The sequence below is a fragment of the Jatropha curcas genome, chromosome 7 (assembly GCF_041381405.1).
Source record: "Jatropha curcas cultivar XTBG-Jc1 chromosome 7, XTBG_Jcur_1.0, whole genome shotgun sequence".
In the NCBI taxonomy this organism is placed as follows: Eukaryota; Viridiplantae; Streptophyta; class Magnoliopsida; order Malpighiales; family Euphorbiaceae; genus Jatropha; species Jatropha curcas.
This window is the reverse complement of record NC_143157.1, coordinates 23,667,717-23,685,536: the sequence shown is the minus strand read 5'-3', so window position 1 is coordinate 23,685,536 and position 17,820 is coordinate 23,667,717. Positions and strand designations below refer to the sequence as shown.

Here is a 17,820-nt window from a genome sequence, read left to right as displayed (position 1 = left end):
ATGATTTTGGCAAGTAATGATTTTGAAGAGATAGATAGAAGTAAACTCCTTCTTGATCATATTTTCAAATTAAGGATTTGGGAACTCCTTAAATTCTTTTCTTGGCCTTGAAACTACTAGATCCTTAGCCAGCATTTCAATTTGCCAATGCAAATATGCATTAGAGCTTCTTTCTGACACGGGTTATTTAGCATTCTAGCTGCTAAGCCAACATCGACACACCTATGGACACTCATGTCAAACTTGGTAATTCTACTAGTACACCTCTTTCTGGTTCTTCTAGTTACAGAAATCTTGTTGGTCAATTACTCTACTTAACCACCACATGGCTATATATCAATTTCGCTGTAAACCGGTTTAATCAAGCGCTCTTCATGTCGCTGCATAAATCCTACTTTTCATGAACGCACCAAGCACATAGAGCTTGATCGTCATATTGTGAGTGAGAACTATCCATTTCTTCTTTTCAATGACTCGAGCTTGGAATATACATCTCTAGCTTATGGAGAGGGGAAGGGGTGTTTTCAGATAAACAAGACCACAAGAAGCTTCTTCAACCTCAAGAAGCAGTTACTTGATTTATTTTTCTATTTAAATTAGCTGGTGAGTTTTTTATTTGTTGCACTGTAAACAATTAGTTAGAAGTTTATCAGTTTGTTAGCAAAATAATTGAGCTCATGTATTTTCTATCTTGAATTTTTCCGCCAACCTTTCTTGTATATAAACAAACTTCCTCAGTTCAATAAAGATGATGCGCAAATTCATTTCAAATTTGAACTGTTTTAAAGAGTTTGAAGGAAGCCAAATGAACAGGAAGTTTTTCTCTGTGTTTGAAGAATTGAAAGTGAAGATTCAACAAGTAATGCTATTTGAAAATGATGGTTTAGAAGAACCAAGACTTAAAAGAAAGAGAAGGAAAATTCTGCAGAGAATTATGTAAGTGTGAAGAGAAAAGATCTAATCTATATTATAGCAGAGTGAAAATATTCATACAAGAATTATTCTAAAGTTTGTTCACCAAGGAAATTTTTCTTCCAAATTATTGGGAAGGCTGATAGGTTGGGTGTAGCTCTTGGTACTGTTAAGTTTTTCCTTAACAATATCAATATTAATAAAAAAAATTGAATTTGCTGATAAAAAAAGATGACAACTCAATTGAGCTATTAAAATAAATTTCTTAATATTATTATTGGTGTTTAATGTCGTATCCTAATTAAGTTTGTAAATGAGCTAATCCGAGTTTTGATGAGCTCGAGCTCGGTACGTAAGGATATGTTCGAACTCGCGTCGAACTCAGCTCGAGCTTATTTCAAACTCAAAAGTTCTAGTTTCAGCCCCACTCATTTAAAAATAACTAATTTCGAGCTTGATTTGATAACCATAAATGGAGTTTAAACTTGAACTTGAAATCTATTGAACCAAAATGGCATTATTTAATGTAAGATAATTAAAATTTAGCATATTTTAGCTAACTCATGTGCGCATCTCAATTCAATAAAATAAGCTTGCGAGCTAATGACCTGAACTTGAGCAAGGCTCATTCATTAAATGAGCTTGATAGCTCGGCTCCATAAACTTATCGAGTGAGCTCCAACAAACTTTTATCGAGTCCAGTCTCGCGTAGCTCACCAACGGCTCAACACATTTACAACTTAACTTATTAATGATGGTACTACTATAACTTTCTTGGTATACATTAATTTCACATGCAACTCCATTCATTAAATTTTTCATATCACGGAATCTATAGATACACTAAGAGCCCGTTTAACAAATGAATTCTATAAAATTTTGTGGAATTTATTTAAAAATCCAAAATGTTGCGTTCGGATAAAAAAATATAGATTTGAATTATACGAATTGATTTCCGTGAAATTGGATATTCCTAATTCAAATTCTACTAAAAATGATGGAATTTGTAAAAGAATTTCATAAAATTGACCATTTTAAATGTTTATTGACAAAATTACCCTCTACTATAAACTCAACTATTTTTACTTTTTTTTTCCTTTTTGTTTATTTTCTTTGGAAAATTCCAAACTATAACAACGTTATATTTTTTAATCCAATAAAACATTAGTTTATATTTTTATTTTATTTCCTATTTTGTTGTTTTTTTTTTTGGAAAATTTCAAACCAGTGATGTTTTCTTTTCTTTTGAAGTCTAGTAATAATAATAGTTATTATTACTGTGAAACTATAAAAATTGAGTGTCAACAATTATTTTCAAATGCAATTAAAAACAATAATAATATTCTTAATATTTTTTTAGTTTCCAAATTAATTACTTAAATTAACAAAATTTTATACATCAATTAAAAATAATTATCATGGTGAATGTTATTGCTTATATAATTAATTTAATTAGCGTGGAACATTAGTGTACTTATTTATATGAAATTTATTATTTATATTTTAATAAAAAATTACAAATTATTATATTGTACATAATAAATATAATTAGTGTTTATTATTTATTTTTGTTAAATTATTATGTCAAAGGGTGTTATAAGAAATAAAGACAAATAAATTTCGTTCAAGAATTTATTTCAAACATAATTTTCTGGAATTCAATTGATTTCTTATTTTAAATTGTAGCATATCAAACATTACAAATTCATTTACAAATGAATTTTACTTGGAATTTATTTACAAATAAATTCTACAACCATGATTCATTTGTTTGAAACGGGTGTAAAAGTTATCAATACAACTGATTAATCCATAACCCTTAAAAATACCTTATTTGTAAAGAAAATAATATTTTTTTATAAAAATTAAACATATGTGTATATAGTGGTAATCTATAATAAAACAGTAATATATTAAGATTACTAAGTGATATCCCTAATTGAAATTTGATTACAACTTCTAATTTAGATATTATTATAAAACTTACAAAATCTTACGTTGTATGATGAGTGTTATATAATATTTTTCTTAATTATTAAATATGTTGTATGATGAGTTTTTAATTTAAACAATAAATCTTACCATGTACAATAGGAACCCATGAGATTTTGAAAACCTAGTTAATTATATTTTAAACTCTTAATTGTTGAATATAAAGTCACCGTGGTCAATTTTTTTGTGCTACTTAAGGAAGAAAAATCAATTTTTTTGTGCTACTTAAGGAAATCCCTTTGCTACTTTATTTGGGTAGATTTCGCAATACCAACCTATTAATATTTGCTTATTATGCGCGGATAAAACTTATTTAAAGTTAGTATATAGTTCCCTTGTTGACCAAACCAATCGAAAATTGTGATTCTTTAAAAGTTGTTTCTACTTAATTTATATTTTTCCTAATAAATTATTAGGATTATCACCAATTACGTAAAATATTTTTTATTAATTTGATACATGCATAGGACATAAAAAGATTCCGAATAAGTCATTCACATTATGAGTAGACTTTTTTTAGAAGTAACAATTTAAAATTTTGCCAATCGTGTATAATTTGATTGGTTTTCTCATTAGTGTGAGAAGAGGTCTTGAGTTGGGATCCTTATAACCACAAGAATTTTCATCAATTTGGTAAGTCGAAGGAGGATTGCCTTGTTGTGTAACCTATTGTTATTTCAGTTCATTGAACCGGCTTTGTAATGAATTAAAAAATAATTTTAAATTTTTTAATGGAAGACGGTAAAACTCTTTTAATGGTAGCTACGTGCCATTGTTTTGTCTATTTAACTATTACAATTGGCATTTTAGGATAGGAAATGAAAAAAATTATGCCAAATATTATTATTAGACTTAAGAAAATAAATTATAATTAAGGTTGGTGTCTTGATCACATCCATCTCTCTCTCTTGAACCATTATATGAACAACTTTATCCATCCATATTACTCTGGGCCACTGGTTATTTATTTAAAACGTGCATATAATAGTAATGAAATAGTTTTTGAGAATCTATATGTAGTGAACTCTAGTTAATCACCTTATTTGATATATATATATATATACAAACTATTGGTATCCGGATCCTATTATCATCCTGTAAGGACATTTAGTAAGATCGAATTCGAGAGTTCTTCTCACATGTCCAGCTTGCTTTGCCAACTGAGTCATAACCCGTAAGTTGATTTGATATCTTTTAAAGATTATGCTAATAATAATCAGAAATCTCGACCACAATATATCATGTTTCTTCTGCTCATTTTTTTCAAAATAATCTCCCAATAGTTTAAGAATATTGGTTTTTGAAGGGAAACACCATTGGCTTACGAAGTGAAAATTAGTCGAAATTCCTGTGCAATATCAATATAATAATTTCAGTACAAAACGTCAATTAAGATGAATCTGTTATATTATTGACCATGACAATTCGGCTTAACATCATTCATGTGTTACATTAATTTAAGCATTTCGCTTTATTAAATACGTGGATATCCATGTATCAAATAAAGAAAATAAAGATAACGTCTATGATCCTATTTCAATGGGAATATACTTGCCTAGACCGAATCTATAGTCCTACTTATAGATTAAATTAATGAAAATAAATTTAAGAAATACTCTCCTTTCAAGAAAAATTTATTTTTCATTAATTTATTCAATAAGTAGGTACATAGACCGAGTCTAAGTAAGTCAATCCCATCGCAAAGCGCAAAGACCAATGTACATATTTTAAGAAAAGATAACTAATCCTGCTCAAACTGCAGGATCTTTAAGCAGGGAAGCAACATAATCTTTTATAACATGAGAATTAGTGTATCCATCTTCATCTTTGTATATAACATCCATTGCGCGCGTAAGATTCAGAACTCGCTCTAACAGAGGCATAGGAACTGGAGTTGGCTTTAGGCACTCCTCATTTATGTCTTTCCATGCATTTCTAATCTCTTTCCGAAACAATTTTTCTGCCTCTTCCTTTGAACCACCATGTTGCTTTATGTAACATTCAAAGCCCGAAGCCGCATGTTCTCTTTTTTGCTCAAACTATATAAATATATAATCATACAATCAAAATATTAGACGCATTAAAATCATTATTGAAATATCATAGAATAAAATGTTAATTACCGTATGAGATGTTATATCGTCCATAAGTCTGCAAACAGTAGCCGAAGCTCGAACAATCTTAGGATCATTAGATATCCATTCAAACGCATATTTGTTAGCTATTTCACCCATTCCGAAGAAGGAAGTTGTTGCGAGCAATGGATAACAAGTAGTTATTAATTGAAGGTCCATAAATTCCTCCATTGTTGGAACATAGCCATTGTCGCGCCATTTGGCTTCAGCTAAATAAGATCGGACAACTCTTTTAAGCTAGGACATACAAAAAAATAAATGAAACATAAATAAAATTAGTATAACATAATAGATTCAATTGCAAAGGCATGAAAACCAACTTTCGAAGATTACTTACTGCTTCTTTCAAATAATGCAAGCAATATAATCTCCCTTCTTTAGTAACAAATTCTTCGATTTCATTATAGACATCTATTACTGTATTAAAAATAATTTTCATGTACTCTGGAAGTGTATCCTTTTCCTTAATATTCCACCTGAAACTTAAATAATCTCTTCGAGTTAGAATATGTTTGGAATTATTATTAATAACAGGCTTTAGGCCAAAATAAATTTTAGTTTATTAGCCTATGAATGTAATAACATGTTACAATATAGTTTTTTTATGAGTTTAAAACTAATTCGCAAAAGAGCTTGTGCTCAAAACTTTTATTGTAAAAATTTATAATTCATTGGCTGATAAAAATCTTTAACTATTAATTACTTGTTATAAATCTGACAATATATAGCAATAATATCAAATTAACTCTGGTTTTAACATTGACATGGCCGCAGAACTATTTTGAGCCAAAAACAAATTGTAATTAAACTATAACTCTGGTTACGAACTGATGGTTCAAGGGCTCATTCGAGTTGAAAATTTTAAAAATTTCGAACATAATAAATTAGATGATAAATTAATTAACTAGTTAAATTAATGAGTTAACCTCTGGATGGCTTCGGTAAGGATCTCTAGTTCTGCACCTGTACCATAGTTATCATAAGTATCATCGAGTAGGGATAAAGTGGCTATGACTTTTGTCATCATCCTTCTTCCAAATGAATATTTGGGTTCAAAATAAATTCCCATCATCCAAAAGTAGCACTCCACCACTCTATCTCTTGCATAAGGCAGCTTTGTTGGTACGTCCAAGGTTTTCCACCACCTGAATCACAAGTTCGCTTCAAGGTCAATCTTTCCTAAATCTCTCTAGAATAATTTACTTGTAAGCATATATCACATACATGGCGAATTTACTTGAACTTACTCAGAGATGCCACGTAGTTCCTTCTGATGTAGTTGTTGTAACCTGTTGAAATCTAACTTCGCAAACTTTAGTAATGTACTATTGTGTGATTTCTCCCGTTCATAGACTTCAATATAATGCCTTGCCTCTAACCTTGGCAAACATTTGCGGATGGGTCGATTGAGGGCATGGCTAACTTCATTTGCGAGGTCAGAACTTAATTGAGGTAATAGTAATTGGAGGTTTGTGGTGGTGAAATCTATGGCTTCATCTAAGATATCTTCCCCTTGAATGCCAAGATGTGCTGCCTCGTATAAACTAAGCATACCCATTGCATCATGAGTTAAGGATTCTTTGAACTTTCCTTCACTATCTTTAAATTTTTCAAAAATATCTGCAAAATAAATAACAAGAGACTCATGGATCGGATATGCCCTGAATTGATATCTTTCATTTTAAATGTTCCCCACGTACCTATATTTCTTCCAAAAACAAAAAAACAAGATATCTTACCAGATGAAACCTTAATTCCGTGCTGTCTAAGCAAACGAAATTGAAGAGCAACAGTGTAAAGATCATTGCTGTCAGTAACGCAGTGATGATGATGAAGTTTTTCCAATGCGTTTTCTATCTCACTAGTAAAATGATAACCAATGCCTAAGCGTAGGACTGCATCAATCAAAGCCAAATTTGGGCTACCCTCACTTAGCAATCTCCTCACTTCTTCTCTTAGTCCTTCAAATTGTTCTTCACTTGAAATAATGCCAATTTTCTGCTGAATCAAATGATAAAAACCAATTAATCCCATCTAAAACGCGAGCCAACAGGACAAAATGTTACACATAAAACAGCCATGTAGAAGAAATTAATACTTAACCTCGGAGTCTGAATCATGACGTGTGAAGAAACGATCTTCCCAAATTTTTGGATGATAATTAGCAGAAGATCGTCTAACTTCAGATGTAGGAACTGCTGAAACTTGAGCAGACATATTTTGCTTACTTCTATGTTTTATTATATTTTGCTTGTGTTAGCCAAACAGCTCCTACACACCTTAGTATTAATAGGGAAAATGTCTTTAACTTGTGTACTTGTGTTTGAGTATGAATCTAATGAAAATCTTATTCTTGTATTAAACGAAATTAAACTACGGATGAAATTTTTGACTGTCTTCATAATATGGGACACGAGATATAAGAACGATGTGATAATTTGTAAAAAAATGTAAGACATTCATACGCTTAGGACACAGTGCAGTAAATAAGTAATATGTTAATATTTAAATAAATAAATAATCATTTATAATAAATTATAAACACAAAATAAAAAAACTTAATTACTTATTTCAATGACACAAAAACAAATTAAAAAACACAATTCATTTTTTATTGGTAGTAAAAAAAATTTTGGTTGATTAGTTTGGCGTATAGAGTAGTCTCATATACCAGGAACTATGTTGCGTGGAAATGAGATACGATAATTTTTAAAAAAAATAGGACATCCACACGCTTAGGACAAACCATACTAAATAAGTATAATACATTAATATTTCAAATAAATAAACAATCATTTATGATAAATCCTAAACATAAAATAAAGAAATACTTAATTTCTTATTTCAATATAATTAGTTAAATTCTCAAAATTATTATCACTATTGAAAAATACATTAATTGTGTGTGCGCAATTTTTTATGCATGTCGTATTAGAGGTGTCAAAATGGATCATGACACGCGAACACAATTCGCTTAACACGCAAAATAAATGGGTTAAGGTTGATGTTAAATGAGTTCGTGTCATAAACGAGACATCCATTTATGACACGAATATAAACATGTTGTGTCGCGGGTTGACACGCGGGTTAGGCGAGTGATCCGTTTATTTAAGAGTAAAGAGGTAATTTTAACTTTAGATATAAATGATCCCACTAAAACCTATTTAAATTTTATTGTTGTATTACTTTTTTATTTTAATTATAAATCTTGAAGAATTTATATGTGTGAAAATTTATTTTTAAATATGATTGGAATTAAATAGATTAAAAGTGAAAAATACTATAAGCATGTTAAGTGGGTCGTATATAGGTCAACACATCCACTTAACCAATTTATGATATTAAGCGGGTTACACGAGTTGTATGTGGGTCAACACGACACATTTAACCTGTTTATGATATTAAGTGGGTTAAACGTGTCATGTTCGCGTCGCCGTCTAATTTTCGTATTGTTTTTTTGTCGAAATGATAAAAAATTATTTCATCCTTAAATATTGCTTCGCACATCGCGCGGGTTCTAACACCAGTTAACAGATAAGCCAGCATAGTTACAAAATTATATCAAACAAAGTTTTTCGAGATAAAAAAAAAAGTACTATTAAAACGGGCAGCCTAGCCCTTGCAGGCTCAGTTCAAAATGGACAAAGCCGAAAAAACTCGTTAAAAATGGATCTCTAATATTCAAGTTCGGCCCGGTTCACAGTGGCCCTGTAGACGGACCCGGACATGTCCTTTTTTGAAAAAAAAAAAATTGTGCTTTTTTATTTTATTTTTATTCATTTTTTTTAACCAAAAATCTGATGATATAATAATCTAAATTTAAAATGAACAACAGCAATAAAATAATCCAAATTTAAAACCAACAATATACCAAACTATGAAAATAAAATGAAAGACCCCTATAAAATAGGGGTGATTTGATTGGGGGTTAAAATACCACTTTTGAGTCCAATTGTTTATCAGAAGATGAAGTATGGTAAGAAGCAGGACTGAAGTCCAATATTGATGTAGTTGATGAATATTATAAAGGAAAAGGTAGCTTAAAAAAATATAGATTCAGAATATCTATTAATTTTACTAGGTTTCTTTTTGGAAAATAAAATAACTTTTAATCAACTATTTGAGATGAAGTATAGTTGCAAGATGGACAGTCCGCAGACCCATTCAGCCCAGCCAATACGAGATTTGATAAAAAAAAAGGCCGGATAAAAAAGTCTATTTTAAAAACAGTTCTTAATTTTTTGGTTCAGATTAAAAAAGTACTGGTGATCTCGAGTTATCCTCAAGTTTAGGCAAGTTTAAGCCCGTTTTGACAGTAATAGATAGAAGGAAGCAATATAAATTGACATCTAAAATATAATTAAACCAATATACTAAAGACTTTTGCTTTTAAAACCAACTATTATAGATAAGTTCATCTAATTTTCTATAATAGGCGTACTTAATGGTCGTAAAAAAACAGCACTTTCTTGCATTTCTAATTATGTATTCTATCGACCCGCCACTATCTATCAATCATAGTGCAACATATGGTAAAAGCTACATTGAGATGCTTTTCGGATATGTATCAATTAAAAATTTTATGGCATTATAAGCAATTTGCTACTCCTTTATTTTGTAGTACTAGTGTCACATTAACAATTTTTTTAATTTAAATCAAAAAGATTATTTATAAAAATTGAACTATCACATAGATAAAGATCCATAATGAATCCATTAATATACTTGACCTCTTAAGAAAATACATTAAAATGACTAGCTAGCATTTAATAAAATCCAATGTCTTTTTAGCATACTTGACTTTGGAAAGGATTGTATGGAATGGGAATCAAGTGCAGTTCATTTTTTCTCCTGGCTGTAGCTCCAAAGTTTCAGACATGTCCAACTGATGATCTTCCAGTCCATTGGGCAGTTTCCAATCAAAATGGTATAACAGATTTGCAAGTACAAGCGCAACAACAGCCATATCATATGTCACACCAGGACATCCTTCTTCCAGCACCGAATGGAATACATTCAAAGTCAATTCCTTTAAAATCAATAGAATTGTTCTGAAATCTCTCTGGATAAAATTTCTTAGCTTCATTCCAGTGGCGACTGTCCCTTCCAATTGCCCACGCATTAATAATGACTCTGGTGTTGATTGGTACTTCATACCCATCGATCTTCACTGCCTCTAGGCATTCTCTTGGAGCAAGTAAAGGAGCTGGAGGATGTAATATCCAAGTTTCTTTAATAACTAATTTTAGATACTTCAATTCATCAAATCTTGTTTCATCTATATTTTCTTTTTGATTAAAAACCTGCCTTATCTCTTCCTGCGCCGTTTTTCGTCACTCTTGAATCTTTTAGCATTTCTGACATTGCCCACTCAATTACTGTAGTAGATGTTTCGGTTGCATCCAGGAATATGTCCTAACCAATAATAATTAGACTTTATTATATATAAATATAATTACTCAAGCCTAAGTTCTCAAATAGTAATTGCACTCACCAGCATGACTACTTTTGTATTTTCTATCGTCAGGGGGAATTCAAAGCTATCACCACTCTGAAGATTCAAAAGAACATCCACAAGATCATCTTCTGAGCCCTCAGAATTGCTTCTACCCAATCTCTTATTTTCTCTATGTTCATTAATTATGTTTTCGAGCATTATATCGGCATCTTGATGTAACTTCTCCAATTTACTCCTCATCCCAGTAATTCTATGAAGAAATTTAACTGCAGGGAAAATATAAGCAACACTAAAGCCTTCGAACACCTGTACAATTTTCTGCACAGGTGGGAAGAAAGCTTCATGGCGTTCCGAAGCCTTACCAAATGCAGACCTTAAAGTAATGGCGTTAGATAAAGATAACACCATCTTACTAATATATATTAACTTCCGATAAACTGGAAATTGATCGAATAAAATTTGATGTCTCCTCTTCTCGGATTGCTCTAAATGCTCTTACGCGTTTTGTGCTTAATAGCTCAAGCGTACAAATTTTACGCATCTGTCGCCAACTATCGCCGCAAGGGGCAAAAGCAATGTCTTTGAAGTTATACATGAGAATCTCAGCCGCAAAGAGAAAAGGCCTTTGGAGAAAATAATGTGGTGAGTTTTCATTACATTGGAAACTTGGCCATGCTTGAGATGCATTACAGGGCCGTATTAATTTGTTTGATAAATGTCTTAGGCGGTGATGAGGAAGAGAGTGTTGGAAATACAGCAAGTGGAAGACCTACTTAAGATAAACAAAATAGAACTCTTACTGCTGCACTTAAATTCCGCAGATAGAGTACACACTTTTTAGAGGAAAAACTTGATTCTATTTTTATTAGACAAGGTGGAAAAAACCTCTAATCTACTCTCCTCTTTATAGTCTGTAGAGGGAGTTTGTTACAGCAAAATCGGCTACTATTATGCTAAAGAATAGCTACAAAGTGGACTGCTTCTGTTCCACGTTTTATTAGCCGCTACTCCTACTTTCTAGCAAAAACTCAGTCAACAAAAAACAAAATAACAAAATAACAGCAGCAATTTAAATTTAGTCAGCAAGTTTATAACGGTAACAGAGAGCCGAGGAGCTGATGGATGTTTCCTATTATAGGTAGCTTCCATGGCCCTGGGGCTAATTTTCGGGAGGAGTTTTTGGGTCTTCTTTGTAGAATTAAGATGATTAATAGGAAAGTGAACAAGGTTGAGAAAATAGAAAATGGTTGCAGGTACTCCATTGTAGAGAGACTGTGTTTTTGTTAACACATAAAAGATCAGAGAAACAAAGCAAAAGGAGAAACCAGCAAAAGAACAGAGAAAAATACAAGAGAAGGAAAGAAGAAAATTATTCATTTATTCTTTCTCACGTTTTCCATTTATAACTTCTATTTTTTTTTTTTTTTTGAACTGAGGAAAATTATAGATGAAGTGTTAACGTCTAGTCATAGCTTAACTTTGTACCAAAAAGTTACATAGGTAACGAGAGCCACTCCTTCAATTACAACTAACGACATTAATTTCAGCAAAATATTGTAAAAACCATGAATAGAATATAAATCATATTTTAAGAATATTCAAATATTATTTTATTTGTTTATCGCTGAAACATTTATATTTTTTTTTACTTCACATATCTTATTTAATTAATTAGATATAATATATAAGTTTTAGATTAAAAGAAAATTATAAGATATAAATTTTATTTTATTTGTTTTCGAGATTGGTTTATATATTTCCTACATATACTTGTATTTAATGCCATTTTTTTATTATTCAAAATAATAAGAAAAAGAAGTCTTTTCCCTGCCGTTATCACTAATTTGCTAAATATTATTTAAATGGAAGGGTAATCCTTGCTGTGTAGCCAATAAGATTTATTTCGGTCCATTGAGTCTCTTATATATCCGGAAAAAAAAAAAAAAAAAAGTCTTTTCGTCAGTGGATCAAAGCTTTTTGATTCTAAGGTATTGGCTATTCAACCATTCAAGCTTAATTATACAACTAGTTGTGATTCCGCACTTCACACGCGCGTATGCATATATTAGTTGATAATTACTATCATTATTGAATTACTTTAAAATTTTTTTAATTTGCAATTTTGTATTGAAAATTTATTTATTAATTAACAATAATTAACCTTATATTTAGCCATAATTGATGATTATTTGAAATTTAAAAGATTTAAGTTTTTAAATCCCAATTTAACATAGTAGGAATGATTTCAAAAGTGAAATAAATAATTTTACATTCGTAATAATTTCGATAGATATTAATTTAAAATTGAAATCCATTAATTTGAATGAGTTTTAAATATAAAAGTAAAAAAAATTTAAGTATAATATTTTCGGAATCTAAATTGATTATTTATACATTTACTAAAATTTTATATAATTTATTTATAAATTGATAAATTACAATTTAAAAAAAATAATAATAAGCATAATACTAATTGCAAGTTCCGCTACATGATCATAAAGATACATAAAAAATACATGCCAAATCTACAAATACATCAAAACCACCATATCATGATCATAAAGATAAATATAAATTAAACGCCCAAAACTATAATACCCCGAATTTTTATTTTCGAAATTTTCAAATTTAATTTAAATCAAAAATAAGAAATTTTGACCGTGTGGGCTGTAAATGTAACACAGTCTCAAATCGAGCCCAAATTTTTGAGTTGGGTCCAAACCCAAAAACAGATTATTCGGGAATTCGATTAGAGAACACTTAAAAAGTTTCGATGAAATAAAATGGGACTCTAGTTACTAATTGATTACAAATGTATGTATATGTATGTAACTGCAATATAAATTAATTGTCTTAAAATCAAATATTATTACTATTAATATTGTATTATAATTGAGTAAATAGAGAAAATATTGCGAAACCGAACTAAATAAACAAAATAAGTCGAACCGGACCCGAAAATCAAATTGATTTTTCGAAAACCAAATGAATAACCTGAGAATCATGTGAAAAACCTGCAAATCGAGTAAAAATCTAACTGAGTCGTTGAATCAGACCAATCCGATTCGGATCGAACCGGAATCATCTAGAAATTGGACATACTTTATTTCTTTTCTTCTTCTTCTTCCTTTCCTCTCCTGCGTCGACCTCATCTCCTCCTCCTCTTCTCCTCTTCTTCTCTTCCTCTTTCTTCTTCTTCTTCTTCTTTCTTTCTTTCCTTTTTCTTTCTTTCTTTCCCTTTCTTCTTCCCTGCAACTGGGTCTGCGTCACTGCCAGCTCCTCCTCTAGCTCATCGCGCCACCACAGCCCCTTCTGCCTTCGATCGAGCAAGCGCCGCGCCTCACCCAGCTCGTCACGCCATCACCACCGCCTAGCCGCCGCTCCAGCACGCCTCCGATCACCAAGCTAGCAGAAATTCAACAAAAAAAATTATATCGGGGTATAAATTAATTTAAATACATTTTAGTTAATTAATTTAATTTTATTAATGATAGTTAATTAAATTTAGTTAGTTTAATTTTAATAATTTTAGTTGATTTAGTTAATGTTAATAATATTAGTTAATTAAATTAAGTTTATTATTTGCAGTTAATTAATTTAGTAGTATTAGTTAATGAAATTAATTTTATTATTTGTAGTCAATTAGTTTAGTTAAGTTAATGTTAGTAATGTTAGTTAATTAAATTAATTTTATTTGTAGTAAATTAATTTGGTTAATTTAATTTGGTAATTGTGAGTAGTTAATAGCTTTATAATATTAGTGTTGATATAATTAAGGTAGTTTAAAAATAATGTTATTGTAATGTATAAATTGGATTGTGTGGTGATGTTGAGATTGAAGGAGGATGGGAAAATGTTATTTGATTAATTGCCCGATGGATGGGCCGTGTGGTTTGAAATTATTAGATAAGCTGTTGATATTTTAACAGGTGGATAATCCAAATTTTAGGGGAGATGCTGCCGAAAAGTCGGTAGAAAATAAATTGTATTTTAGAAACTAAATTACTTATAGCGATTAAATTATTCATAGAAATTAAAAATATAGAATAAGATTATGAGAGGGATAAATAAACAAATAAATAAATAAACAAGAGGAACGAATTTATATATAGTTCAGTGAATTAAATACCAACTAAAGTTATTAACGTTATGAATATTATATGATCAATCGTATTATCATTATTAATATTATTATTATTAATCATATTAAATATTTTGATTAGTAGTATCATAAAATATTAATTACCAAATAATTAGATGTTTTACTTAACGAATAAATTAGAAGAAATAAATCAAATAAAGATGCACTATAGATATACAGTTTAGTTTGATAAGTTAGTGAACCGACGAGTAACGAAAACAAATAAATGAAAACAAATAAATGAATGTAAACTGCATTTTCCAAATTAGAATTCTTATGTAGAATTTTCTTATTATATAGATACTTATAAAGTTTCGGACTGTGAAGACAAAGGCTGGGAGCGCACAATAAGAAAGGCAGTCCTTTTAAGGACAACAAAAAAACTGTGAGTAGTGTTAGATAATTCGCCTCATCCGCCTGCATTCATGCATTCACGACTAAATGTTATCATGCATTACTGCTATATTGTGATGCACTATTTGTTGATATTAAATAATGCTTGATTACCTGTGATGTGATATTGCTGTGCCTTGTTTGTGTGGAATTGGGATGAAGTGGACCACCATGGGTTTGTGAGGACGGTCTATGTGATATGGATCCTGAATATGATATGATATGGAGTTTGACCGTCAGCCGGGTAAATGGGAGATCGGCGCCCCCGTGTGCACCTGATGATATGGATTATATGGAAAACCACAGGATGGCTTCTTGTTGTTGCGCACCTGATGATCTAGATTTGATTGTAGCCCACAGGGTGGCCTCCTGTTGTGAGCACTTGATGATCTAAATTGGATGGAGACCACATGGTTGCCTCCTGTTGGCATTTTTTAAAAAAAAAAAAAAGAGAGAGAATGGAAAAACAATGAGAGGACTGGTCAGTGAGGATTAGACCAGCTGGTCGTATGGGGGTCGGCTCCCTGGTGCACATGTATGAGAGGGCGAGCCATGTGTGAGGACGGCTCGTTGGGGTTTTAGGTGGTGCCACTGACTAATTTCCACGTGATGTGATTATATGAAGGTGATACTAATTGTGGTTGCTGTTGTATTGCCATTTGTGTGACACTGCATGATCATAAATTTAATCGATAAACAAATAAAAATATTTTAGCATCTGTATGATTGTGTGGGGTGAGAGGGTTATCTAACCCTACTCATTGAGTTTGGCGCTCACCCCTGCCTACCTTTTTTTTTTTTTTTTTTTTTTTTTTTTTTTTTTTTTTCAGGTAATAGAAGAAAGAAAAATCCTATGGAGTTGAGACATAAGTATAGAAGACTGTGAACGATAAATAAATGATGATGTAAATGTACAGGTAGAGTTTCGCAATTGTATTCTAGTGGGTTGTAGATGAACTGTACTAGTGATATATAATTGAAATAAATTATTGGGCCTGTATCCACAATTATTAATAGTAAATGAGATTTACATAATATAGGCTTACTACGGGCTTCGGGGGCCTTAAGCCCACCCAGGTCCTAGTGCCGATCCGGTCCATGGAAATGGGTCGTGACAAAAACATAGCAAAGAATTAGATCTGACTCAAATTTGTGAGGTAATTTTCCTGCATGAATATCATTTTAGAAATATGTAATTACAAATTGAAACCTTAATAATCATTGCACCCTAATTAATGAAAAACGAATACTAATAACTAATGATTATTTTTTCAATTAGCTATATCAAAAAAGAAAGGTTTAAGACAACCTTTTGACAGATTATTACTCAGGGTCAATGGTTTTTCGTTATCCTCTTCTTAGTTAGAAAGAGAGAGAAGTCATGCATTTGTCAAAGAGAAGAGCGATGATGCAAATATAGGAGTTCTCAAAAAAAAAAAAAAAAAAAAAAAAAAAAGATTGCAAATTTTATCTCATTTATTTGCAACAACTGTATTCTATACTTGCACCATATAACTCTAAGCGCAATAATAATTATCGGGGTTAGGTTGGGTGTAAATGGAAGGCCTATGGCTTGTGATGGTACTTGAATAAAATAAGGTTTTTGTGAACAACATAATTAATAAAAATTATTTTTGCCCATTAAAAAAAATCAGGTTTGTAAACTCCAAAGGTCTCTCTATTGGCATAAATAGGCTAATAGACAATGGTGTTTCAAGCTCTCTCAAGAACTTGTCAAAGCTGGTTTTCCAATCTTTCTCCTATCACTCTATGTTTGTAATCAAACATGACAATTCCTTTACTGCCATTTTTAGATGATGACATGATTTTGGCAAGTAATGATTTTGAAGAGATAGATAGAAGTAAACTCCTTCTTGATCATATTTTCAAATTAAGGATTTGGGAACTCCTTAAATTCTTTTCTTGGCCTTGAAACTACTAGATCCTTAGCCAGCATTTCAATTTGCCAATGCAAATATGCATTAGAGCTTCTTTCTGACACGGGTTATTTAGCATTCTAGCTGCTAAGCCAACATCGACACACCTATGGACACTCATGTCAAACTTGGTAATTCTACTAGTACACCTCTTTCTGGTTCTTCTAGTTACAGAAATCTTGTTGGTCAATTACTCTACTTAACCACCACATGGCTATATATCAATTTCGCTGTAAACCGGTTTAATCAAGCGCTCTTCATGTCGCTGCATAAATCCTACTTTTCATGAACGCACCAAGCACATAGAGCTTGATCGTCATATTGTGAGTGAGAACTATCCATTTCTTCTTTTCAATGACTCGAGCTTGGAATATACATCTCTAGCTTATGGAGAGGGGAAGGGGTGTTTTCAGATAAACAAGACCACAAGAAGCTTCTTCAACCTCAAGAAGCAGTTACTTGATTTATTTTTCTATTTAAATTAGCTGGTGAGTTTTTTATTTGTTGCACTGTAAACAATTAGTTAGAAGTTTATCAGTTTGTTAGCAAAATAATTGAGCTCATGTCTTTTCTATCTTGAATTTTTCCGCCAACCTTTCTTGTATATAAACAAACTTCCTCAGTTCAATAAAGATGATGCGCAAATTCATTTCAAATTTGAACTGTTTTAAAGAGTTTGAAGGAAGCCAAATGAACAGGAAGTTTTTCTCTGTGTTTGAAGAATTGAAAGTGAAGATTCAACAAGTAATGCTATTTGAAAATGATGGTTTAGAAGAACCAAGACTTAAAAGAAAGAGAAGGAAAATTCTGCAGAGAATTATGTAAGTTTGAAGAGAAAAGATCTAATCTATA

At 31.0% G+C, this 17,820-nt stretch overlaps 2 protein-coding genes and 1 long non-coding RNA gene across 3 annotated transcripts; 1 reads left to right on the top strand and 2 right to left on the bottom strand.

Annotated features, from left to right (window-relative positions):
* Nucleotides 1-4,366: 4,366 nt before the first annotated feature.
* Nucleotides 4,367-7,279, bottom strand: LOC105633238 (alpha-copaene synthase). Its single transcript, XM_089724156.1, has 7 exons — nucleotides 7,143-7,279; nucleotides 6,779-7,037; nucleotides 6,287-6,659; nucleotides 5,966-6,184; nucleotides 5,377-5,515; nucleotides 5,028-5,276; nucleotides 4,367-4,943 (listed from the first exon to the last, which is right to left on the bottom strand). The coding sequence occupies exons 1-7, from the start codon at nucleotides 7,254-7,256 to the stop codon at nucleotides 4,656-4,658; spliced, it is 1,641 nt and encodes a 546-aa protein (XP_089580282.1). The 5' UTR covers nucleotides 7,257-7,279; the 3' UTR covers nucleotides 4,367-4,655.
* Nucleotides 7,280-9,704: 2,425 nt separating this feature from the next.
* On the bottom strand, nucleotides 9,705-11,849 carry LOC105633237 (desmethyl-deoxy-podophyllotoxin synthase). Its single transcript, XM_089723743.1, is given in 5 exon segments — nucleotides 9,705-9,909; nucleotides 9,912-10,027; nucleotides 10,029-10,363; nucleotides 10,365-10,454; nucleotides 10,534-11,849. Coding segments are annotated over 5 exon segments (996 nt in total). The 5' UTR covers nucleotides 10,906-11,849; the 3' UTR covers nucleotides 9,705-9,826.
* A 1,762-nt stretch (nucleotides 11,850-13,611) lies between these two features.
* LOC149495021 (uncharacterized) lies at nucleotides 13,612-16,066 on the top strand. The gene is made up of 3 exons (XR_016321567.1): nucleotides 13,612-13,936; nucleotides 14,939-15,023; nucleotides 15,862-16,066. It is a non-coding gene; the product is annotated as an uncharacterized LOC149495021 (long non-coding RNA).
* Nucleotides 16,067-17,820: the final 1,754 nt, after the last annotated feature.